General features: G+C 40.5%; 1 protein-coding gene across 6 annotated transcripts in view; it reads left to right on the forward strand.

The window, feature by feature from the left end:
- The first annotated feature begins 234 nt into the window (after positions 1-234).
- VSIG4 (V-set and immunoglobulin domain containing 4) overlaps positions 235-25,662 on the forward strand; it is a 56,861-nt gene continuing 31,433 nt past the window's right edge. For 4 of the 6 annotated variants that reach the window (XM_045538423.1, XM_045538426.1, XM_045538425.1 and 1 more), the window contains exons 1-6: positions 254-416; positions 6,297-6,653; positions 7,406-7,687; positions 19,956-20,018; positions 20,559-20,636; positions 23,126-23,230. In XM_045538423.1, the coding sequence (XP_045394379.1) occupies positions 362-416; positions 6,297-6,653; positions 7,406-7,687; positions 19,956-20,018; positions 20,559-20,636; positions 23,126-23,230 (940 nt within the window). In that variant the 5' untranslated portion in view covers positions 254-361. Of the gene's footprint in view, positions 417-6,296; positions 6,654-7,405; positions 7,688-19,955; positions 20,019-20,558; positions 20,637-20,895; positions 20,987-21,064; positions 21,185-23,125; positions 23,231-25,662 lie in introns of those variants that run through there. The other 2 variants (XM_045538427.1, XM_045538422.1) reach the window with 2 other exon arrangements.

A 25,662-nucleotide genomic window follows, 5' to 3' on the forward strand; every position in this document is an offset into this window, starting at 1 on the left:
AAAGGTCACCCCCCAACCTCCAAGTCTTGTGGAGGGGACCCAAAATAAACATGGCCTGGGAGATCAAAGACCAGAGAGCCCCATTGGCTCCAGGGAAAGTCAAGTCAATACCCTAGCAGGGGGAGGAATTGCTTCACTCACTGTGGAACCTCCAACCCCAGGCAGGGGGGGAAAGGGGTGCCCCATGTGACCTGTGCTGAAATAGGGAAGTAAGGGGAATGTGTGATGGGACTAGGAGTTTGAGTGAGTGATATAGGGAAGGAAAGGAAGTGAGCAGGCACAGACACTGGCAGCCACCAGGAGTTCAAGCCTCTTCGGCATCAGGAGGCTAGAAGAAAGGACAGAAGTGGCTCTGGCTGTGATGGGGATCTTACTAAGCCTGCTACTCCTGGGCCACCTAACAGTGGTCACCTATGGTAAGGCAGCAAGTGTGGGCCTCGCTACCACTGCTGGCTCAGGCAAAAGACTGGGGGGTTGGTGTTGAACGCCTACTGAGGAAAGCCTATTCCTGCTGGGCAGGTGAGTGTTCTCAGCCTACTCTCCAGGCTCTCTTAGCTTTGGGCAGAAGGGAAGGGGGTCACTGATGGCTGCTGAAGAAGCCAGGAGACAAGTATGGGTAGACATTTAAAAGTATTACCTCTTGGAAAACATATGCATGATTTTGTAGTGCTTGTTATATCTCAGGGACATCAAGAAGGTTCCCAATGCTGCCCAAATCCCTCTTCCATATGCTGTCTTTCACCTGAAATTCTACCATTAGCCTTAACCTCTCTGCACTTGGGCTTTGATCCCTGTTAAGATATACAGCTCCCAAAGAAGAAGTGTGGTCTGAGTTGGATGGGACTGTAGAAGTAAATACCAACCTTCATTGTTATGAACAAGTGCTCAGCCATATCTGCTCACACACATTAGGAACTTGGAGTTCACTATTTCCCCGAGACCATCTAGACTATCCAGGAGCAGCTCCAACTGTTAGTGTGTTGAACTATATCCACCTCCCTGTAGCTTCCATCTAAAAGGCACAGCTCTGCTTCTTGGAGCCACACAGGACATAGCTGCTCCCTCTGCCCTCTCACAGCTCTTCAAATGTGTGAGGACAGACACTATATCCACTTGGATCTTCTCTTCTCCAAGCTTAACAGCCCCACCTTCTTCAACTGGCCTTCATAAGACTTGGTTTCTTACCCCTCCTGGACTAACTCACTTCCCTGTTGATATGACTTGTTTTATATGGGCTGTGTGGGCTGGACACATATCCCAAAGGAGGCTGGACTATTCCATAGTAGCATTATTTCCTTGGTTCTTCCTCTACCCTCATTTACGCCCCTGAGAAGTGGTATGACTTTTCAGGAAACTATGCCTGGTAAGAGCTAAGTGATACCCAAGATAAGTTATAGGAATTCTTGCTGCACTCCTGCTTCTTTCATCTTCCTAGAGTAAAAGACTATAGGGTGTTAGTTTGATGTCACTTGGGTCAGAAAGAATCCAACTTTCCATAGATGTCTCAGATTAGGTTACCCTATCCTGGGGCTCTGTGACTCATCAAACTCAAGAACTTTAGAGCTAGAAAACATCCTGAATCAAATCAACCAAGAAGGAAGAGAATTTGACCCAGACCACAGAGCATTAGCATCAGAGTCAATTCTCCTGAAAAATAGTGTTCTTTGTACAGCTAAGTATTTTCATTCTCTAATATGTTTTATAGTTTACCTCTCTACCTTCTCTAAATCTGTTGGTTTGGGCTGAGACTCACAGAGGCAGGCCTGAGGCTTGGGAGAATATTTTATGAATGTTAAATTTAAATCCTCTGTGTGTGTCTGTGTGCACGCACATGCATGTGCATGTGAGCACTCACATGTGTTTTGTTTCTTCCCCTGCCTGTGAGGTTGTCCATCCCTGGAAACTGGCCTTCCATTTGTGCATAGGAGCTTACACGATAGACCTGAGCCTGTATTCTAGGCCTCCAGACCCAGCTCAGGATATACTGAATGGCTGATAGTGCCTTCCCTCTTCCTGGACCTCAGTGTCCCCCACCCATCTGTACAGCCAGGAGATTGATTTGGCTGGCCTTAAAGGGGCCTCTCAGCTGGACAACTCTGTGGGACTATGGCTTCAACTTCTATGAAGCCCCTAGGGGCCAGAATCGGCTATTAGCCTCTTCCTGTGGGACTAAGACACATGTTGAAATAATTATGATAAAAGAAGTCCTAACATTCATATTTTACAAACATTTTTAAACATCTTATAAAAACATAAGCATTTTATAAACATCTATGATCTAAGTTAATCCTCTCTCCAGGAGGCAGCCCAGGATAGGGACAGATGTCAGATGTGGGGGGGAGGGGAACATGAGAAATCTCACCCTGTCTATAATGCTGGAAGGAGAAAGATTCAGAAAGAGACCCAGAATGTGTCCTATAAAAGGACCTTCACCTAGAAAACTGGGCCTTTCTTTACTTCAGGACCATTAAACAGGCCCCAGACTTTTGCTTTTCTAAGTCCAAGTCCCAGGACCAGAGTAGGCCCAGTATCATCCCTTCTTTCCCAAGGCAAACCCTACATCAACAAAGCCCATTGGGTCAATGTCCAGCCCTGGTCTTTCTCCTGAGGGAGGCCAGTGTTTGAAGAAAACCTAATTGTTCCTTAAGGGAGAAGAGCAAGGCTCTGAGATTCTGGGCAAGGCTTTTCAGAAAGCAGCTGGCAGATGAGAGCATTCTTTTTCAGGCAGTCAGGGGAATAATAACTAACCCTAGAAATACCTACCCTGAAACCAGGTAGGCCAAAGTAATGGGTTGCTGGTTCAGTTGTGGCTAGTGGTTTAATAAGTAAAGAAGGTAAGTAAACAGTGTAGCATCTGAAAGTCTGTATTCTAGGCCTCCAAACCCAGCTCTGACCTTGCTATCTGTGTGACTTTGGGTGACCATCTTTCTCTCTCTGGGCCTCAGCTTACCCATGTGTATCATGAGGGAATTCTCCTAATTTGTTTCTAAAAGCCCTTCCAGCTTTGCCATTCCAGAAGTCGCCAAATTCCACCCTCCCTGGTACTCCAACCCCTGTTATACCAAGTGGCTCAACATTTGGTGGTTTTGAGGTATCCATAATGGGCAGACAATTACCCCAAGAGGTGGAGCTTTCCTGAAATGGATTTTTCCTACCCAATCTTCCAGGAAAGTCAAGAATATTGCTGAATTTGGCCACCATTTCACATTGGCTGCCAAGCCAGCCCTGTTATTGAAGACACAGACTGCTATAGTCTCTTTGGCTACCCTACAATCCATAGGTGGCTTAGTACCTGCCTATAACTGAGTAGATTTTATCAGGCTATGGAGGGTGGTTTCTTACCATCTCACGTGATAACTTCTCCTTTATATCAATACTAAGGCTGACAGTGATCCAACCAAATGAATCTGTTTACCCAGGGGAAGACATATTGGAGACTCCTATAGGATAGAAAGAATTAAGACAAATATGAGAAGTTTCACTTGGGGCATATGACAAGACTGACATTTATCCAGCACCTACTGAATGCCAGCCATATGCTAGGTGCTTTCACACTTATGAACTCATTTAATGTTCACAATTACCCTCCATGGAATGTTTATTATTACTTTCATTTTACTGATCATGACCTGAAGTTCAGACAGGTTTAGTAATTTACCCAAGATCACACAGAGAAATGCATGGTAAGGCAAACCTTGGACTTAAATTGGTGTTATTCTTACTACATTGTGCACTTCTTCACTACCCTCCTCACAAGGATCTCACAAGGTGCTCCTACTAGGTGTTTTTCTAGGTTCTCTGGGCACCACAAAGATAGGAAAGTATAAGTCAATGCTATTGTGGGTTCCTTCACTTTGGAGATCAGAGAACAGGAGGACTAATACAATGTCCTCTTTCTTGTGATACCCTGTGCATATCATCCACTCTCTCTTTATGATACAAATAAAGCAGGAGGAGGAAGACAAGAGGAAGAACAAGAAGAATAAGGGAGAAAAGGAGTAACAGACGCACAATGGAAAAAATGGTTGGAAGGAGGAAGAGGAGAAGAAAAAAGTAAAAGGGGGGAAAACCACTCCATTATGGGAAGTCTAGTTAGCAACTGTGTCCCATGCCCCCTTTCTGGGATGGAGGAGTCGAACCTGACCTACTTACAGAAGTGACTTTCAAAATTGGGAAATTAGGACTAGCTGGCCATGTTCTTGACAGGCCAGATTGGACTACGTAAGAATCTCCAGCAAATTCCCAAAGAAGGAAATGCGAGCCAGGCCTTGCAGCTCCCCCAAGGTCAGAGGGAAGACATGCACATGCATAGACAAAGGCATTTTCAGCTGCTCCAGATGTCCTCACTGCAGAATACTGTTTTGTTACCCAGGAGGGGATTGTGAGAATGCTTTTCAGAGGGGAGGAGGGAGATTGAGGAAGGCCAGAGAGAGATTAATGGGAAAGATCCCATTAAACCAAGAGGCTCAAATAGTTTTCATGGGGCTTAAGGATGGTATACTTATGCTTGCATGTGGCCAAAAATATGTATGGGCACATATGTCCATCATGATGATAAGCTGTAACTGCATGCACAGGGAGACATGAACTATCAACAGCACAGTGAAACTCAATGCTCAATGAAAATTCACCACCAGTTAGAACATGTAATTATTTAACTTCTGTTTCCATTATAGTCTGTTAGCAGTGGACTATCCAGAATTAGAAGGGACCTTAAAGAGTAATGCTGTTCAAGACCCAAACAAAGCTCAGAACTTCCCCGGACAGCTTAGTCCACCTATAGGCAGCTCTGACTAATTACAAAGTTTATCTTTAGGGCAAACGAAGATCTATCCCTCTTGTACTCCTATTTGTGGGTCTGAGTTCTGTTCTCTGCCAAGTCTAAAACTCTCCAGGGATTATGTGGTGGATCTAGCAATATGGAATTATGTTTATTTATTCTTTTCTTCTCAAAGCCTTAATTTTGGCCAAAATATGCTGTTGATGTTTCAAGAGTCCCTGGTAGGGCACAGGCCCAACTTTAGTATCCCCATTGATAGAAGCCCTGATGCTTCATAATACATTCTGGGAGCTAGAAAGTATACTCCTACCCCATCCAAAAGGTGTCATCTTTCATCTGCTTGGGAATTCTGAGCTAACTAAAAGGTTTTTATTCAATAATAGCTCACACCTTTGAAACCACCTCTCCTAGGAGAGATATAAAGACATTACCTAAATACAACCCCCACCCCCACTGCTGGCCCCAGTTAAATAAAACACAAAACACTCAACATATGAGCTTATGGATGGAAAATTCTGCTGGGAGGCAATGGCTGTTTCAATGTTTCCAACCTTTACCCCCTCAGTTTCCCACCCAAGCATGTCAAGGAGCAATCTCCCTTTGCTCCTACCACCATCTCCACCACAGCCAGCTCCAGGATTATACTCAGACCCTTTTCCTCTTCAGACCAAGCATGGACAAAATCTTTTCCCCCTCAGGGTGGAATTTTCCAATGTATCATTGCTGAGAACTAAGAGAAACCAAAAGGGAAATAAACAAAGAAAAGAGAAATCAGAAAAAGCAGTCAGGCTTACAAAGTGAAGGTTTCAAACTTCACAATAACTGATGATTTTGTTAAGGAGGAATGCACACCTAGGCCTCTTCCTCACACCAGGTTCCACCCTCAGAATTGCCTTTTTCCTGCCCCCTTCACGTGTCTCTTCCAGAGATACATTGGGGTTAGGACCCCAATCACTGAGCCCTTTGAGGGAGAAAGAGGGAATAAGAGGGCAAAGGGCCCTTTCTTGCTCAACCCTAAAGCCCTCACATTTCCCAAGGTGCGTATTTAGACCAAATGAAATAGTGTAGACCCCACTGCTTGGCATTTTTGGTCCTACACCTCTTTTGGAAAATACTGAAAGAAAATTTTTTCATAGACTTGCAGAATGTTAGCATTGGCAAAATCCCTAGAGATTATTCCACCTAAACTCTCCACATTACAGGTGAAAAACATGGGTCCTCCATAATGGGAAGTGACTTACCAAGGATCACTTCACAGCAAGGTAGTAACATGAAAAAGTAAAAAGAACTTAATACTCACAAGAGCTAGACAATATTAAGGGCTTTCCTTCTGAGGACTGGTTCTGATTGATGGGAGGGCTGGAAGAGAACAAAAGGGCACAGGAACATTGAAGTGTGATAGAAAGAAAGTTGAAGGGTGTTTCTCAGAAACTTTTTGGGGTCTGCCACTGTCACCCTAGTTCCCAGGTGTGTATGCCATCTATGTTTGTTTCTTTCCTCTGTTCCCCTTCTTCAGGTCATCCCATCCTGGAAGCAGTAGAGAACGTGACAGGGCCCTGGAAAGGGGATGTGTATATTCCCTGCACCTATGGTCCCTTGCAAGGCTACACCCAAGTCTTGGTGAAGTGGCTGGTACAACGTGGCTTATACCCAGTCACTATCTTTCTACGTGACTCCTCTGGAGACCATATTCAGCAGGCAAAGTACCGGGGCCGCCTGCATGTGAGCCATGAGGTTCCAGGAAATGTGTCCCTCCAACTGAGTACCCTGGAGATGGATGACCAGAGCCACTACACGTGTGAAGTTACCTGGCAGACCCCTGATGGCAACCGAGTGGTGAGAGATAAGATCATTGAGCTCCGTGTCCAGAAACGTGAGTCACTGTGAGGGTAGGAAGGCATTGATAGGCAAAGACCCAACAGAGGAGTGTAAGTTTAGAAACTCCTGAGAAACCCAGAGACTTTTGTTTATCTGTACATAGGCTCTCTTCAGTTATATATGCTAATCAGAGGAAGTGGACAGGGAGAGGATTCTCAGGGTCATCCCTCCCATGGTATAATATAAGAAGTGTTGGGAAAGGTCCTTGGCCTTCAAATCTCTACCCTTTCAGGTGTCCCAGAAATTTCAGAATCCATAGCCTGGTTGCCCTCCTTGGGCTCTGGGCCTTAAAAGTCATAAAAATGACTATGTCTGGTCAGTATATTGGACAGTAGATAGATGCTGACAGAGAATCTCTGGGGGAAAGGAGGCAGAGGTTAGCCAGGATAAGCTTTACTGGCTTGACAATTTTACAAAGGTCTGGTCCTGGTAATGCAAAGCTGCAGATAAGCCAAAAACTCTACTTAAGCCTGGAAAAAATACATAGTATATTATTTTTTTAAAGTCTGTTGGTTTTTAACTCTGGAGAATCCAAAACCCCAGATAATGCAAAAAGTACCTAATGCTCCAAAGGGAACTATTTTTATTTGCAGTGACCTTTTGCCTTCTTTCTTCCCAAGTCAGGAGCCCCCTATAGTTCCAGTTGCAGATATATGCATGCCCTTACACCCAGAAGGAATGACTTGGCCTTGTGTCCCCATATTATTATGACTTCCCAGAGTCTCCTCTCTTGTCTTTCCTTTGCAGTTTCTGTCTCCAAGCCCACAGTGACAACTGGCAGCAATTATGGCTTCACGGTGCCCCAGGGAATGAGGATTAGCCTTCAATGCCAGGCTCGAGGTTCTCCTCCCATCAGTTATGTTTGGTACAAGGAACAGACCAATGACCAGGAACCCATCAAAGTAGCAGCCTTAAGTACCTTACTCTTCAAGCCTGCAGTGGTGGCCGACTCGGGCTCCTATTTCTGTACCGCCAAGGGCCGGGTTGGCTCTGAGCAGCGCAGCGACACTGTGAAGTTTGTGGTCAAAGGTGAGCAGCCCTTTCTCCTGATGAACATCTAACAGACTATCTTGAACCAGAGATACCTCAAAATATGCCCTTATGCCAGAGAAGGGTTGGGGGAGTAGGGTCCCAGGTAGTAAATGGCTGTACAATCACAAAGAAAAAAAACTGGGGACTAGAAACAATAGGGTTAGAGATTGCCTGTCACGTTGCAGGTTAAGTAAATACAGATGGTAAAAGGAAAAGTGACATTTACTAGGTACCTCATATTTGCGAGATACAAATACAAGAAACTGACACACATTTTTCTCATTGAATCCCCACAACTGTCCCAGGAGATAGCTATCATTACTCTTATTTTACAGAAGAGGAAACTGAGAGTCAGAAAGGGGAATCTACTTGTCCAGGCAAGGGCTCACAGCAAGGAAATACAAATCCGGATTTTTACTCAAATTTCATGCTCTTTCCACTATGTCTGATTGTTTCTCATGGTTGAATCTATATCAGATCCTGGGAACCCTTTGGAAACTGTTTTTTTTTTTTAATTTGTTTCTGCTTTTTGTTTGTTTTAGTAATTGTTTTTGCCTGTTTGATCATGGTTGCTTTTGCTTTACGAAATAAAGCCCCTACCCTACATATTTTCTTTTAACTGCCCCAGCCCATTCTAAAGCCAACTGCCAGGTCTGGTTGAGTCTCCATCAATATGGGATCTGGTTAATCAAGGTCTGAATATTTCTTACAGCACTATCCTGGGAGCACTACAAACTATGCACATAAAAACTGCAGACTGGGGTTTAAATGAAGAGCTCAGCAGTGATACATCCAGATGAGTATTCTTGCTTTTCAAGAGAGCTCTTTGGAAAGGAAGATACGAACTCCAACAAAGCTGCCATTGCCAAACATGTTGGGAACTAACTGCTTTTAGGGAATTACCCACAGAACCACCTGAAAATTACTGTCCTCTGAGGATAGTTCTGGATAAGAAAAGTGAGAAAACTGACTATCACCATTTGGGTTAGGAGACTGATGTTGGTTTGATACTCCTGTGTTTCCCTGGAGGGATTTGTTACCCAAAGTTGAGTTGTAGTGAAGATGTGTGTACTGTAGATCTTGGTTTGCTAGTTTCAGGGGGAAAAAAGGTGGTCCACCCTAAGAGAATTATATGAACAGTGTCCCAGTTCTCTGAGAGCTGACAGCCTGGTCAAGCAGAGAGAGCAGGGCATGACCAGAAAGCCCAAGAATGTGTACTTTGTGTAAAAAAATAAATAGAACATTCTTGCCTTCCCATGAGTTACTTTCCAGATCATCTAGGTAGGAACTTGATCACAGCCAACCAGCCCATCTATTTATTGTCACAGTCAATGTTTATCACAATGCTATTAGGCAGTGCTCGCCATTACCCTCTATTGACACATAAGGAAACTAAGGCTAAGAGAAGTTTCAGCCTTCCATGCATCCCTGCTCTCTGAGCCAAGATACACTCTTTTTGTCCACCTTGACCTGGTCCCATGAGCCTGGAACCTTGTTTCATCCCTGTCCTACAAAGCTCTCAACCCTTCACCCTTGCACCTCACCTTCTGTATTGTTCTTCAGTTCTGGAATGGCTCTATAGGCCATGCCTTTGCTCATGCTCTTAAACTGCTGAGCTCTGCTGACAAACAAAACAAAACAAAATACAGGTATGCATTGGCCCCACTTTAGTTTAATGCTATGCAACATCCACTCCCTGCCCCCATGCTGTTTGTCAATCTATTGCTCATCTTTGTCTTATTCCTTATAGCATCTGTTCAGAACATTTCCACCTTATTTCAAGCTCCCATCTGTGCTCTTAGAAGATGAAATCACCTCTTTCTCTGAGAAGATCCAGACCCTCTTCAGATGTGAATTCTATCAACTATCCTCCTCTGTGCCTTCACATTTCCCTACCCATTTCCTCTTGGCTCAGAGTAAGGTGTACTTTGGTGCTCTCTACAGCAAACCCCTCCTCCTGAACTCTTAACCTCAGGTACTGCAATGCCCTGCCGCACCCTTTCTTTTCTACCTGAGTCCAATATATATGCATGTATAATATATATATATATGTATATATGTATGTATGCAAGCTATATATATGTGTGAACATATATGTCTATAAACATATATGTGTTATTTAAAAAAAAAATCTTTCTCTTCATCTGCCACCCCATCTCTCCTATGGCTGCTACTAACCTTCTCAAGAGGTGGCTTCCGCCAGCTGTACCTCCTAATTCCCCACAACATAACTTTGTAAACTGGGGTCATCATTGACCTCCAAATCACCAAAGCCCAAGACCTCACCATTCACACACATCCTCCTGAACATCTCTGTAGCAGTTGACATGCTGCTACATGTTGACCATTTCATCCTCCTCAAAATTCTTTCAACCACTGCTATCAATGACACCACTTTCTCTTGGTTCTCCTAAGACCTCTAACTGATCTTTCTCAGACCTTTTTGTGCTGGCTCTTCTTTCATTCACCCCTTAATTGTAAATGTACTCAAGGACTTAGTTTATTATTTTTATTTTTATTTCAGCTCATCATGGGGGTACATAAGTTCAGGTTATATACATTGTCCATGTCCCGCCCATCCCCCTGAGTCACAGCCTCAAGCGTGTCCATTCTCCAGACAGTGCGCCTGGCACTCACGATGTAGTCATACCTCCATCCCCTCACCCCCACCTCCCCGAGTCAGCACCTTCAAGCATGACCATTCCCCAGAGGGTAGGCAACGCACTCATCATGTAGGCATACACTCATCCTCTCCCCCCACCCCCCATCTCAGTCTGATACCCAAATGGTATCCTTCCCCGATGTGCTTTTAGGTGATGATCAGGGAAACCAGTTTTCTAGTGAGTACATGTGATGCTTGGTTTTCCATTCTGTGGATACTTCACTTAATATAATGGGATCCAACTCTCTCCAGGAGAACCAAAGAGATGTCGTATCATCGTTATTTCTTATAGCTGAGTAGTACTCCATGGTATACATATACCACAGTTTACTAATCCATTCGTGGATTGATGGGCACTTGGGTTGTTTCCACATCTTTGCGATTGTGAATTGTGCTGCTATAAACATTCGGGTACAGGTGTCTTTGTTAAAGAATGACTTTTGTTCTTCTGGGTATATGCCCAATAATGGGATTGCTGGATCAAATGGTAGGTCTACTTGAATCTGTTTAAGGTATCTCCATATTGCTTTCCATAGGGGTTGCACTAGTTTGCAGTCCCACCAGCAGTGTATGAGTGTTCCTGTCTCTCCGCATCCACGCCAACATGTGTTGTTTTGGGATTTTTTGATAAAGGCCATTCTCACCAGAGTTAAGTGGTATCTCATTGTGGTTTTGATTTGCATTTACCTGATGATTAGGGATGTTGAGCATTTTTTCATACGTTTTTTAGCCATTCTTATGTCTTCTTTTGAAAAATTTCTATTCATGTCATTTGCCCATTTTTTGATAGGATTGTTTGATTTTTTTCTTGCTGATTTTCCTGAGTTCTAAATAGATTCTTGTTATCAGTCTTTTATCTGATGTGTAGTATGCGAAAATTTTTTCCCATTCTGTAGGCTATCTGTTTATTTTCGTGACTGTTTCTTTGGCTGTGCAGAAGCTTTTTAATTTAAACAGGTCCCATTCATTTATTTTTGTTGTTGCTGTGATTGCCTTAGGGGTTCTCTTCATAAATTCTTTGCCTAGACCAATGTCTGTAAGAGTCTTTCCTACATTTTCTTCTAGAATTCTAATCGTTTCCCATTTAAGGTTTAAATCTGTTATCCACCGTGATTTGATTTTTGTGAGAGGTGAAATCTGTGGGTCCTGTTTCAGTCTTCTACATGTGGCTATCCAGTTTTCCCAGCACCATTTATTGAATAGGGATTCTTGTCCCCAGAGTATGTTTTTGTCTATTTTGTCAAAGATTGGATGGCTATATGAGGATGGTTTTATATTTGGATTTTCTGTTCTGTTCCACTGGTCTGTGTCCCTGCCCTTGTGCCAATACCAGGCAGTTTTAAGCACCACAGCTTTGTAGTATAGTTTGAAGTCTGGCAAATCAATACCTCCCATTTTGTTTTTATTGCTTAAAATTGCTTTTGCTATACGGGGTCTTCTCTGATTCCATACAAAGTGTATAATTATTTTTTCTAAATCTGTGAAAAATGATGTTGGTAATTTAATAGGAATTGCATTGAATCTATAGATTACTTTGGATAGTACAGACATTTTAACAATGTTAATTCTTCCAATCCATGAGCATGGTATGGATTTCCACCTATTTACTTGTTCTGCAATTTCCTTCCTTAGTGTTTCATAGTTCTCTTTATAGAGGTCCTTTACCTCTTTAGTTAAATATATTCGTAGATATTTTATTTTCTTTGTTGCTATTTTGAAAGGTATTGAGTCCTTAATTTGGTTCTCCGATTGAATGTTATTGGCATATATGAATGCCTCTGATTTGTGTGTATTAATTTTGTAACCTGAGACTTTACTGAATTCATTAATTAATTCCAGGAGTCTCTTGGTTGAGTCCTTGGAGTTTTCCAGATACAACATCATGTCATCAGCGGAGAGTGAGAGTTTGATCTCTTCTGTCTCTATTTGGACACCCTTGATTCTGCTCTCTTGTCTGATAGCTCTCGCAAGGACTGCCAATACTATGTTGAAAAGTAATGGGGACAGTGGGCAGCCTTGTCTGGTTGCAGTTCTGAGTGGGAATGTTTTCAATTTTTTTCCGTTCAGTATGATGTTGGCTGTGGGTTTGTCATATATGGCTTGTATCATTTTTAGGTAGGTCCCATTTATGCCTATTTTGTTAAGTGTTCTTATCATAAAAGGGTGTTGAATTTTGTCAAATGCTTTTTCTGCATCTATTGAGAGGATCATATTTTAGAAACACACAGCCTTCCCAAGCTCAATCAGGAAGAAATAGAATTCTTGAATAGACCAATATCAAGAACTGAAATTGAAACAACAATAAAAAACCTTCCCTAAAAGAAAAGCCCTGGTCCAGATGGGTTCACACCTGAATTTTACCACACATACAAAGATGAACTGGTGCCCATCCTACATAAACTATTCTTCAATATTGAGAAGGATGGAATTCTCCCCAACACATTTTACCAAGCCAATATAACATTGATACCAAAACCAGGAAAGGATGCAACAAAAAAAGAAAACTACAGACCAATTTCTCTCATGAACGTAGATGCAAAAATTCTCAATAAAATCCTAGCAAATCGTATCCAAGTGCTTATTAAAAAAATAATTCATCATGACCAAGTAGGCTTCATCCCAGAGATGCAGGGGTGGTTCAACATACGAAAATCTATAAATGTAATTAACCACATAAATAGAAGCAAAAATAAAGGACTTAGTTTATATTCCTTTCCTCATGTTTCTCTATATTATCAGAAGATTTTATTTACTTCTCTGGCTTCAAATATCCCCTCTAGGCTGATGACTCTCAAACCGTAATTTTATGTGTAATTTCTCTCCTGAGTGCTAGATCCCATTTTCTACTTACATTTTGGACAGCTTCATTTTAATCTCACTTTGTCCAAAAGTGTGCTTACCTTTTACTCACCAAACCTATTCCTCAAACCTGTTAGGAGACAAGGCAGTATCTTTGACTCCTCCTTCTCCTTTACTTCTCACAGTCAGATAATCATCAAGATTACCAAGTGCTATAAATTTAACTACGAAATGAGATATCTTATTAAGCTTCTCCTTTCTCTTCCCATACCCTCATGGTCTCATTATCTTCTTTCTGAACAATTTCAGTAGTCTTCTAAATGGTCTTCCCATGTCCATACATGTTACCAAACCATTAACTTATTCAACATTTATTGAGTATCTATTTTATATCACTATATTATAAAATCCAAGAGGCAGAATTCTGCCTGTATACTTCATGGCTGTTCTCTAGAGTCCAGCAAAGTATTGATTTGACACTAATCAAATAATGTATTTGTAAATGAATGGACAAAATATGCTACTCCCTCACCTTAAAAAATCCTACCGCACTGTTGTCAGAATTATTTTCCTAAAGCTTAGACTGAGCAATATTTACTTCTTTTTTCCAAAAGCTTCTTTTACTCCCCTTAATTCCTTCAACTCAAAGAACAAACCCAAAACTCTTTTAGTCTGTCCCCAGCCTGCCTATCCAGCCTTATCTTCCAATGTAACTCCTCACATCTGAAACATAGCATGCTATTCCCTCTGCCTACAGTGTTCTTCGTCTTTCTCAGCCTAAAGAAATTCTACTGATCTTTCACTGAAATCTTTTTGCATTGAGATATACTTCACATACTAAAAAATGTAACATTTTAAAGTATGTAATTCAGTGGTTTATATGATTTTGGAACCATACCATTATCTAATTCCAGAACTTTTCAATCACCCCAAAAGGAAACCCCATACCCAGAAAGTGATCACTTCCATTTTTCCATTCCTTAACCCCTAGAAAACACTAATCTGGTTTCCATCTCTAAGGATTTACCTATTTTTGATATTTTAATATAAGTTGAATCATACAATATGTGACCTTTTGTGCCTATTTTCTTTCACATAGTATAATTTTTTCAAAATTAATTTATGCTGTAGCATGTATCAATACTCCATGTTTTCAATTCCCTTAGGCATATGACTAAGAGTAGAATGGCTAGGTCATATAGTATCTCTATGTTTACCTTTTTGAGGAAGTGCCAAACTCTTTCTTAAAGTGACTGCACAATTTTACCTTCCCACCAGCAATATACGAGGATTTCAATTTCTCTACATCTTCACCAACACTTGATATTTTCTGTTTTATTTTTTAAACAATAGAGATCCAAGTGGATATGAAAAGGTATCTCATTGGGGTTGTGATTTGCACGTCCCTAATGATTAATGATATTAATCATATTTTCATGTGCTTATTGGCCATTTGTATGCCTTCTTTGGAGAACTGCCTATTAAAATACTTTAGCCATTTTTAAATTGGGTTGTTTGCTCTTTTGTTGTTGAGCTATAAGAGTTCTTTATATATTTGGAATACTAGATCTTTACCAGATATATTGTTTGCAAGTACTTTCTCACATTCTATATTTTGTCTTTTGACTTTCATTACAGTGTCCTTTGAGGCACAAAAGATTTTAATTTTGATGAAGTCCAACTTATCTATTTTTTCTTTTGATAGTTGTGTTTTTGGTGTCATATTTAAGAATTTATTGCCAAATTCAAGTTTATGAAGAGTCACCCTTGTTTTCTTTTAAGAATTTTACAATTTTATTTTTTATGTTTATGCTTGATCTATTTTGAGTTAATTTTGGTGTATGGTGTTAAGTAGGGGCTCAATTTCATTATTTTCCTTGTGGTTATCCATTTGTCCCAGTGCAATTAGCTGAAGAGACTATGCTTTCCTGTTGAATGGTCTTGGCAGCCTTGTTGAAAATCAATGACGAATGATACATAGGTTTATTTCTGGACTCCCAATTGGTTAAATTTGTTTCTAAGAATTGTATTACTTTTGATGCTGGAGTAATGGAACTTTTTCTTAATATCATTTTTGGATTGTTCGTTGCTAATTTGTAGAAATACAACTTGTTTTTTATACCGATCTTTTATCCTGCAACCTTGCTAAACTCACTTATTAGCTCTAGTCATTGTTTTGTGGATTTTAAAGGATTTTCTATATATGATCATGTCATATAAAAATAAATATAGTTTTATTTCTTCCTTCCCAGTCTGCATGACTTTTATTTCTTTTTATTGAATAATTTCTCTGGCTAGTGCCTCCTGTACAATGGTGAAGAGACATAGCAAGAATGGACATCCTTGTCTTGTTCCTGATCTTACACAGAAAACATTAAGTCTTTCATCATTAAGTTTGATGTTAGCTATGGGTTTTTTTGTAGATGCCCCTTATTAGGTTTAGAAAGTTCCCTCTATTCCTAGTTTGTTCAATGTTTTTATTATATAAGGGTGTTGGATTGGGTCAAATGTTTTTTCTTTGTTAAGATGATTGTGTGCTTCTTCCTCCTTTTTTCTGTTAATAGAGTATATTACATTGACTCATTTTTGTATGTTAACCAACTTTGCAATTTTCAAAAGAATCTCACTTGGTCATGGTGTATAATCCTTTCAATATACTGCTGGATTTGTTATTCTAGTGTTTTTTAAGAACTTTTGAATATATATCAATAAGGATGTTGTTTTTTAGGTTTTTTTTTTCTTTTGATGTCTTGTCTGCTTTTGTATCAGAATAATACTTGTCTTACATACTGAGTTAGAAAGTATTACCTCACCAATTTTTTTAAATAATTAATGAAGATTCAGCATTAATTTTTCTTTAAATATTTGGTAGAATTCACCAGTGAAGCCACCTGAGCATGACCTTTTCTTTATGGATAGTTGTTTGATTAGTATATAATATTTTCACTTGTTAAAGGTCTGTCTTTTCAGGTTTTCTATTTCTTCTTCAAAAATTAGTTTCTGTTATTTATTTGTAATTTCATTTAATTGTGGTTGGAGAACATACTTCATATTATTTTACTTCTTTAAAATTTACTGAGATATGTTTTATGCTCTAAAATATGGCCTATGCTGGATAATGTTCCATGTACGCTTGAAAATAATGTGTAGTCTGCTATTTTTGTGTGGAGTGTTCTGTATATGTTTGTTAGGTCTAGTTGGTTAATAGTGTTGTTCAAGTCTTCAACTTCCTTGCTGATCTTCTAATTGTTCTATCCATAATTGAAAATGAGATATTAAAGACTCAAACTATTATTGTTGAATTGTCTATCTCTCCCTTTAATTCTATCAGTTTTTGCTTCATGTATTTTGGGGCTTTGTCGTTAGGAGTATAATTGAAGTGTCTTATTTATAGACTAATACTTTTATAATTACAAGATGTCCTTCATTGTCTCTTATAACAAGTTTTATCTTGAAGTCTATGTTCTTGGATATTACTGTAGCCACTCCAGCTCCATTGTGGTTACTGTTTGCATGGTGTATTGTTTTCTATCCTTTTACTTTCAAACCATTTGTGTCTTTGAACCCTAAGTCTGCTTAGCATATAATTGGATTGTTTTGTTAATCCACTCTGTCAATCTCTGCCTTTAACTTTGAGAGTTCAATCCATTTACATTTAATGAAATTACTGAGAAGATAGCATGTATGTCTGACATATCCCATTTGTTTTCTATATATCTTATGTCTTTTTTATTTCTTTGTTCCTCCATTACTTATGACTTTGGTGTGAAATAGATAATCTCTAGTGTACTATGTAATTCCTTTGTTATTTCTTTTACTATATATTTTGAGTTTTTTTTCTTTTTTCATGGTTGCCCTGGGGATTACTGTTGATTCTTTTTCTGTTTATTTGTTTGTTTGTTTGTTTTTGAGACAGAGTCTCACTTTGTTGCCCTGGCTAGAGTGCAGTGGTATCATCTCATAGCTCACTGCAGCCTCAAATGCCTTCTCAAGCAATCTTCCTGCCTCAGCCTCCCAAGTAGCAGGGACTACAGGTGTGAGCCACTGCACCTGGCTAATTTTTTCTATTTTTAGTAGACATGGGTCTTGCTCTTGCTCAGGCTGGTCTCAAACTCTGGACCTCAACCAATCCTCCCACCTCGGCCTCCCAGAGTGCTAGGATTACAGGTATAAGCCACTGTGCCCAGCCATCATTGATTCTTAACTTACAATCTAATTTGGATTTATAGAAACTTAATTTCAATAGTTCAAAAAAAATTGATTTTATGTAGCTTCATTCCCCCTCCTTTAATTCTGTTATTGTAGCAAATTATATATTTATATATTTGTAATCATATCAACGTGAACTTATAATTATTGCTTTATGCAGTGTCTTGTAAATCAGAAAAGAAAGAAAGGAGTGACAAACAAAAAATACCTTTACACTCCATGTTTCCTTATGTAATTACCTTTCCTAGTGCCTTTTTACTTCTTCATGTTGTTACTATCCACTGTCCTTTTATTTCAGTCTGAAGAATGCCCTCTAATATTTCTTATAGGTCAGCTATGCTAGCAGTAATCTCTGTCAGTTATTGTATATCTTGGAATGTCTTAATTTCTCCCTCATTTTTGAAGGGTAGTTTTGCTGAATATAGAATTTTTGATTGATAAGTTTTTTGTTTTAGTACTTTGAATATGTCATCCCACTGTCTTCTGGCCTCCATTATTTCTGATGAGAAACTAGCATTAATCTTACTGAGAATCTCCTGTACCTGATGAGTTGCTTCTCTCTTGCTGCTTTCAATATTTTCTATATTTGGCTTTGGCTTTTGATTATGATATGTCTAGGTGTGGATGTTTTTGAGCTTATCCTACGTGAAGTTTGTTGAGCTTCTTGGATTTGCAGATTATTGTTTTTCATCAAATTGGGATTTTTTTATATTATATATTCAAATATTCTGTCTGCCCCTTTCTTTCTCTTTTTCTAAGACTCCCATTATGCATATGTTGGTACACTTGATGGTGTCCCACAGGTTTCTGAGGTGCTATTCATTTTTTTATTCATTTTATTTTATTTCTGTTCCTCTAACTGGATAATTTCAACAGTCATATCTTCAAGTTTATTGATTCTTTATTCTGCCTGCTCAAATAGTATCTAGTGGATTTTTCTCCCCTTTGTTGAAATTCTCCTTTCAGTTGTTGTAAATTTCAACCTCAATATTTCTATATTGTTCCTTTTTATAATACCAGTCTCTTTACTGATATTCTCTATTTGGTTTGAATCATTCTCATTCTTTATTTTAGCTATTTAGACATGATTTTCTTTAGTTTTTTAAACATATTTAAATTGCCTTGTCTAGTAAATCCAATATTGTGCTCCCTCAGGGACAGTTTCTGCTGATTGAACTTTTTTAACTGTTTATGGGATATGTGTTCAGTTTCTTTGCATGTCTTATTTTTTTGTTGCTGAAAACTGAACTTTTAAAATAATATAGTGTGGAAACTCTGATTCTCTTTCTCTTCAAGGATATTGTTGGCTGCTTGTTGTAGTAGTTGTTTTGTTGTTGCTGTTGTTGTTGTTTAGTGACTTTTCTGAAGTATTTCTGTTTAGTCTTCTGTATTCTTTCTCATGGATGGCCACTGAAGTCTTTACTTGGTTAGTGTCATGGCCAGCCAATGATTGGATCAAGATTTCCTTAAGTGCCTCGAACCAATAAATCTCCTAGTCTTTACCAAAGGGATGTGTTGCCAGTTGAGTCATGTCTTCAACACTCGACCAGGCAGTTTACAACTGTACCATAGCCTTTACTTCCCGCTTATGGAAAGACTCAAGGCTATCCAGAGGGAGGAGCTTATGGCCTTCTCATGTCTTTGCTCAGCAGGCACACAGCCCTATGGATGTGTGTGGCCTTCTAGATTCCCAGAAACGTGTCAGAGCTTTTCAAAGTCCCTATGGACGTCTCATTCTTCAGCTTTTCCTTTTAAGTTATTCTGGTTAGACTCTCGTGTTCCCCAACTGTTATCCATTGCCCCAGGCAGCTACGTAACAAATGCTTCCCCATCCCTGGGGAGAGGCTTCTTTTAGCACTGGAAGACCAATAAAAGAAATATTTTGAGTAAGGTCTTTCAGGGAACCACCAGACAGGTCAAATAATAACAATTTTTGTTTGGAAATTAAATCTATTCTTCTCACTCTAGCACCTGGAATGGGGTTTTATTTTCATGACTACCTCTGAGCTGTGAAGGGATGAGGGGACTAGGATAATTTAAAACAATACCAACCTTGCTGTTCTTACCAAAATTGGGATATTTTTATTCCATAAATCCTCCCTGAGTTGCTGAAAACCTTTGGCTAATTTCCAAACTTCTGAAAAAAATGTTGATTATGTCAAATATTTCCAGTTATCTCATCAATTTTATTAAAGGGTGAATTCTTAGAGGTCATTACTTTACCATTTTCACTGATGTCACCCACTGCCACCTTCTTTATCATATTTCCCAACTCTCTTTCAAGGAATGAATCACTAAATCCCAGTTAATATTATCAAAAATAAAATACATTTTCCCATCCCAGTTGACAGACCCTCTGAACTCTAGCTACAGATTACTTTGGGATCTTTGGACCCCGGGTTAAAAATCCTGTCCTAAATTCATGTGTGAAGGATAACCAAGCAACACAGGACTCACCAGCATCGTGAGGGAAGTGTTGAGACAAGTCCATGTGTGGACCTGACTGGCCTATACTTACTTCTCAATTTTCCTAGGATATTCAATTATTCATCCAAGGGTACCAGAGCCCTTGACCGGGCTCCCTTTTCCTTGCAGATTCCTCAAAGCCAATCAAGACCAAGACTGAGGCATTTACAACCATGCAATCCCTCTTGGAAGGTGAGTTTTAATAGGATTTGAATAAGTAGAAGAGATCTGAAATGGTGTCATGAAAACCAAGGGAGGAGCACCAATCTTATTGCATGGGGAATGAGAGGTCACTGGGTTCCTCAGAGAGAATGTGGAAGTAAAGGAATGGAAATAAAAGAAAGGTGTAAGAACTTAAGAGTAGTAAAGTAGTGGGATCATAAACATCTACTCTTCTTTGTGAGAAGTTTTGAGGCCAAAGGAAAGAGAGAGTTAGGATACTCACATTGGAAAAGCAAGACAAGAGGACACTGAATTCTGTTCTCCTCTTACTCTGACTTACCATATGATTTGCGGTGTATCTTTCCTTTATGGGCCTTCTTCCCATTGCCCATCCCTAACTGTAAGAAACTAAGATACCTCACCTCATAGTACTTGGTGGTGACATGGCCAGACACTCTGGAAAGCCCAGCACAGATGCCCAGAGAAGGGTCCCAACCTTTGCAGCCATCCCCTACCTCATAGCCCCAGGTTGGAAGAGAGTCCTCTGACCCTAATTCTCTGTTGCTATAGCAATATCTACAGTGAACCCATCCTGGAACCAGACGACTGACATAGATGGCTACCTTGGGGAGACCAGTAATGAGCCAGGTAAGAACAATGTCAAGACTTTTATCTTTCTTTCTTGGCTCCAAGGTTTATGACCTAAGCTTCCCACTATATACACTGTTCTATGGCATTCAACTCTGCAAACCATTACCTGCTATGTGCCAGGCAATGATCAAGGGCACTGAAGATGGGTGGGGTAGGTGGGATGGAGAAGCAGAGGTACAGATCCAGGGATGAGCAAAGTCAGAGCAGGATTAAGGGGAGTATTAAATGTGTTCTTGGCTTGTTCTCTATGCCATAGTAATACACTTCCCAAACATTCTGAACAAGAACAAGGATAAGATCATCATGGCCTCAGACAGCTCTCCTAGAGGAGATGAGCACTGGGCTAGGTAAGAATTATGGCATTGCCTGAGCTCTTCACCAAGGCTCTCCAAGAAGCTTGCAGCTGATTTCTGATTCCTTTTAAGTCTCACAGATCCCCAAGTCAGGTTCTCAGAGATCTGACCTCCAAAGAAATCTTTTGTGCTTAACCTGGAGCTGATAATCGGCTAGTATGCACTGACATGACTGCATTGATTGTTAAAATAATAAAATACTTTCATACCAGTTGATAATTAGCTGTTTCCCTTAATCCCTGAGCTCCCTGTTATCACCTGGGCTCCCATGGCTCATCCCCCAGAATTCTCCATATCACTCTATGGTCCTGCAACAGAAGTGTTAATGCCTGGTATGTCAGGTGACCATTGAAACTCCAGGTTTACAGCAGGCATTTGTTGTGATTGGTTGGTGTTAAATAGTTTGATGACTATCACTCCTGGTCTCATTCTCTGGCTGTGTATCACTGAGGATAGACTTGTGAATGCCCTTTGTACCTCTCCCTTCCTGGTTGCAGAGCTTCTTGGCTATCTCTGGACATAGCTCAGACATGTTTTGTGTTCCACCTTTGCATTTGCACCTTTGGCTTGAAGGCTTCCATAGTTCCGTGCCTCCCCCAGAGCAGCATTCATTGGGAGAAGGGAAGTTAGAAGATGCCTCTTGAAAAGTTAGTTTGGGAAGATGAGAAGATAACCATGGAAATAGTCTAAGTTTTCAGATATTGAGCTTATGCCCTATTTTCTCTATCCAGTTTTCCAATATTTGACCACCTTTAAGAGGGAATCTTTCTTTGATCTGCACTAGCTTATTTAATAGCTTGGGTTCTCTTCATTCCAACAATAAGCTCTCAGGACCACAGATACCAGATTCCTATGAGAGAACATCTTGGAGTCAAGTAAAAACAAAGCCAATTGTAGCAGCAAATCCTAAAGGCACTGAAATTTCTTTCCCTGTCCCTCCTTGTCCCCTGACCTAGCCCCCTAGATTCAGAATATTATAGCTAAAAGTACATTAGACATCATCAAATTTTTCCATTGAGCTTACAGGTAAACTAATGCCTAGTGACAGTCAAAAAATTGACTAAGGTCATGCTATTCATTTTTTCTATGGCTGCTGTAAAAATATAACCCAAACCTAGTAACTTAAAACAGCATAAATGTATTCTATTATACTTCTAGAGATACGAAGTCTGACACAGTTATCACTGAGCCAAAATCAAGGTGTCAGCAGGGTGGCATTCCTTCTGGAGGCTTTGGGGAAGAATCCATTTCCTTGTCCTTTATAGCTTCTAGAAGCTACTCACGTGACTTTCTTCCTCCATTTTCAAAACTAACAATGTAGCATTCTCAAATCTCCCTCTGACTCTGACCTCCACTTCTGTCTTTCCTTTCCACTTTAAAAGGATCCTTATGATTATATTGAGCCCACCCAGATAATTCAGGATAATTTTCCCATCTCAACACCAGCTAATTATTAATTCTACCTGCAACCTTAATTCCTTTTTACTATGTAAACTGACATATTCACAGTTTCCAGGTATTTAGATGTGAACATCTTTGAAGGATTATTATTCTGCCTACCACGGTCATACACAAAGTAAATAACAGATCCAGGACTGTAAGCCCAGTCCAGTGGATTCCTTCAGCTTTTAGGCATAATGTGAATATGTACCCCAGGTGGCTCAGTGGAAATATGTTTTGAGAAAGAAGGAGGCTGAGGACTTGCCCAGAGGATGTGAGGGGAAGAACCATTGTGGCTAGAAGTAACTGACCAGAATCTCAAGAAGATAGCATTTTTGTGAAGCTGGGAAGTCAGAATACTACTTTCTTCTTTCTAAGGGAAGCTGAAAACCTCTTGTCTTGGTCCCACAGAAAGCATGGAGAACTACCTCAAATGCCCAGGTCAATCAGCCATCAGTCAATGAGCCTGGAAGAATCTGTTTACACATGGCATCTTTAGCTTTTCTCAAATCTTTCTCATTGGACCTGGAGGGTTTTTTTTTTCTTTTTTGTCTCTCTGGCTAGCTAAGAAGGTTAGGAGAGAATGAAAAATGAAACAGAAAGAAGCCTGGGCTGGTCTGGGCTGATCCTTGGAGTTTCTGTTCCTGGCCTTATTTTCAACCAGATACCACTTGCTTTTGTTTTGCCTTCCAGGAAAGGGCCTGCCTATCTTTGCTATCATCCTCATCATCTCTTTGTGCTGTATGGTGGTTTTCACCATGGCTTATATCATGTTCTGCCGGAAGACATCCCAACAGGGTGAGTGATGAATACGGCTGGGTGACTTTTGCTCATTAATTTTTTCTGGAAGTATATTTGATCCTACTCTCCATATTAGGGACTGTGTTAGGCACTTCAAGGAGTTTCCAGCCTTGTTTGGGAGTGAGAGTAGGGGTGCAGGAAGACAGATGTTCAAGCAAACAATGACATAAGACATATGAAAGTAAATGCACAAAGTTTTGGTACCCAGCCAAGTACAGCCATCCTTGTAATGAGTTACCTCACAAGGATGCAAGTGAAGAGGAAGTCACAATCCATGCCCTCAAGTTGCTTACAGTTTATTTAGGAGATTCAAGGTAGAAGCATGGAGTTGATCAATAACAATACATAGCAATAAAGGCTGTGGACTTAAAACCTGGAGAAGACAATCAATGCTAAATGGATCCAGAGGAGAAGAGAGTCAGTCAGGGCTGAAGTAATTAGCAATGGCTTTCAGAAGGAGGTGAAAGATTTTTTTTTTTTTTGAGACAGGGTGTCACTCTGTTGCCCAGGCTGGAATGCAGTGGAATGATCATAGCTCATTGCAGCATACAATTCCTGGGCTCAGGTGATTTTCCTGCCTCAGCCTCCCAAGTATCTGGGATTACAGGCACAGGCCACCATGCCTGGCTAATTTTATTATTATTATTTTTTGTAGAGATGGGGTCTTGCTATATTGTCCAGGCCAGTCTCGAACTCCTGCCCTCAAGCGATCCTCTTGCCTCAGCCTCCCAAAGTGCTAGGATTGTAGGCATCAGCCACTGTGCTCATCCTTGATATGAAGCTTAGACCAGGCCTTGGAAGATGAAAACAATTTGTAAGGGAACAATATTCCAGGAAGGGGAAACTACATGAGCAAAATGTAAAAGGCCTAAAAGACAACTGAGAATGAGGTCATCAATAAAGAAAATTTATGTAGATGAGCAATGGGGAAATACACAGGGAAAGTTTATTCCTGATATTAGAAGGCCTTTAATGCCAGGCTAAAGAATTTAGACTTTCTTCACTAGGCCTTGCAAGGGCACTAAAAGTCACCAAAATTTTTTAAGCAGGGAAGTAGCATGGTGAAGGCACAGTTGTCAGAACCATCTGACAACTATGAGCCAATAGAAGAGAAAAAAGAAAATTGGGATGCTATTTCTAAAAAGAAAAAGAAAGAAAAAGAAAAACCTAACTACTCTTTGGTCCCACTGCACTAGTCATTTTGCCTAGCATTTAGCTTGTCTCATTCCCTGTAGTATCTCCTACTTTCAAATAGCCTGGCACCATGGGTCTCATGGGTTTCCACCATGAGAAGGGAGCCTTGGGTATTTCCTTCTCCAGGGTCTCAAGTGTAAGCTCTGGCCTTGGCCAGTTAGCATGGCTATGACCCATGAGGCTAACCTTGGGAGAAGAGATACTTGAAATGGCCACAAACCCCAGGAGCACTAAAAGGAAACCATTTATCATATAGTCTTGATGAAGCTGGGCATAAACCGTAACCAACTTAAATTGTTTCTCTCTCAGTAACTTGCCATAGCTCCTCATGGCCTAGGAGATAGAGGTCAAAATGTAGCCTTCTATTTAGGACCCTCTGTGATGTGGCTTTAGCCTATCTTCAACCCCCACAACTCCCTTATACCTATTCTCATTTTCAGTCACTGGAGTCAAACAAGCAAATAGGCCTTACACATTGCACCTTCGTGCTTTTTCCTTTCCTGGATTGCCTTCCTAGAATTCCTATGTTCTTTTTCTTTATAAGCGAGACAGCATCAGGGTATCAATTCAATTTAACATAATTACTGAGCACCTATTATGTGCCAGGCACTGGGCATATAAAGATGAAAAAGGCATAGTCCCTGCAGTACAGGAACTCCCAGGTCAATAGTGAAGATAAGACATGGAAATGCAGGGCTCTACCACAAGGCAGAAGGCCTGTGGCTTGCCCTGTTTACTTTGTTGTAGTTTAATGCATGCATTTCCAATTGCACCGCTGAAAGAGTATAAGCACTTAGAGGGCAGTATCAAGAGACAGTCACCTTTGTACCAAGCTAAGCCTTTGTGCCTGTATGGAATATAGGACACTTCTCCTCCGCAGACACTAGGGGGCAATGGTGGCCTATTCCAGGGACTTTCCTGGGTATAGGGTGGGGGTGACTGCATTTAGGGAGTGGTTTGGGCCATGGTTCCTGGCATCAGACTAATCCAGCCTCTTCTTCCTGGTCTCTGGCCTAGCAGCCAAGTTTCCCACAAGGACTCTCTGGTAATCTTTGGTAAGATTCCTGAGTGGAGAGCAGGTCCAGTTTCAGTGTCCTCCCCCCATTTGTGCCCAGCATCTGCTACAGCTCAATAGCTTGAGCCAGAGATGCCAAAGAGGACAGTGACCAAGTGTACTTCCCCTTCCTTCTCCTGATAAATCTGCATCTCTGTATTTCAACTTTCTCCCCAATACC

Source organism: Lemur catta, chromosome X (assembly GCF_020740605.2).
Source record: "Lemur catta isolate mLemCat1 chromosome X, mLemCat1.pri, whole genome shotgun sequence".
In the NCBI taxonomy this organism is placed as follows: domain Eukaryota; kingdom Metazoa; phylum Chordata; class Mammalia; order Primates; family Lemuridae; genus Lemur; species Lemur catta.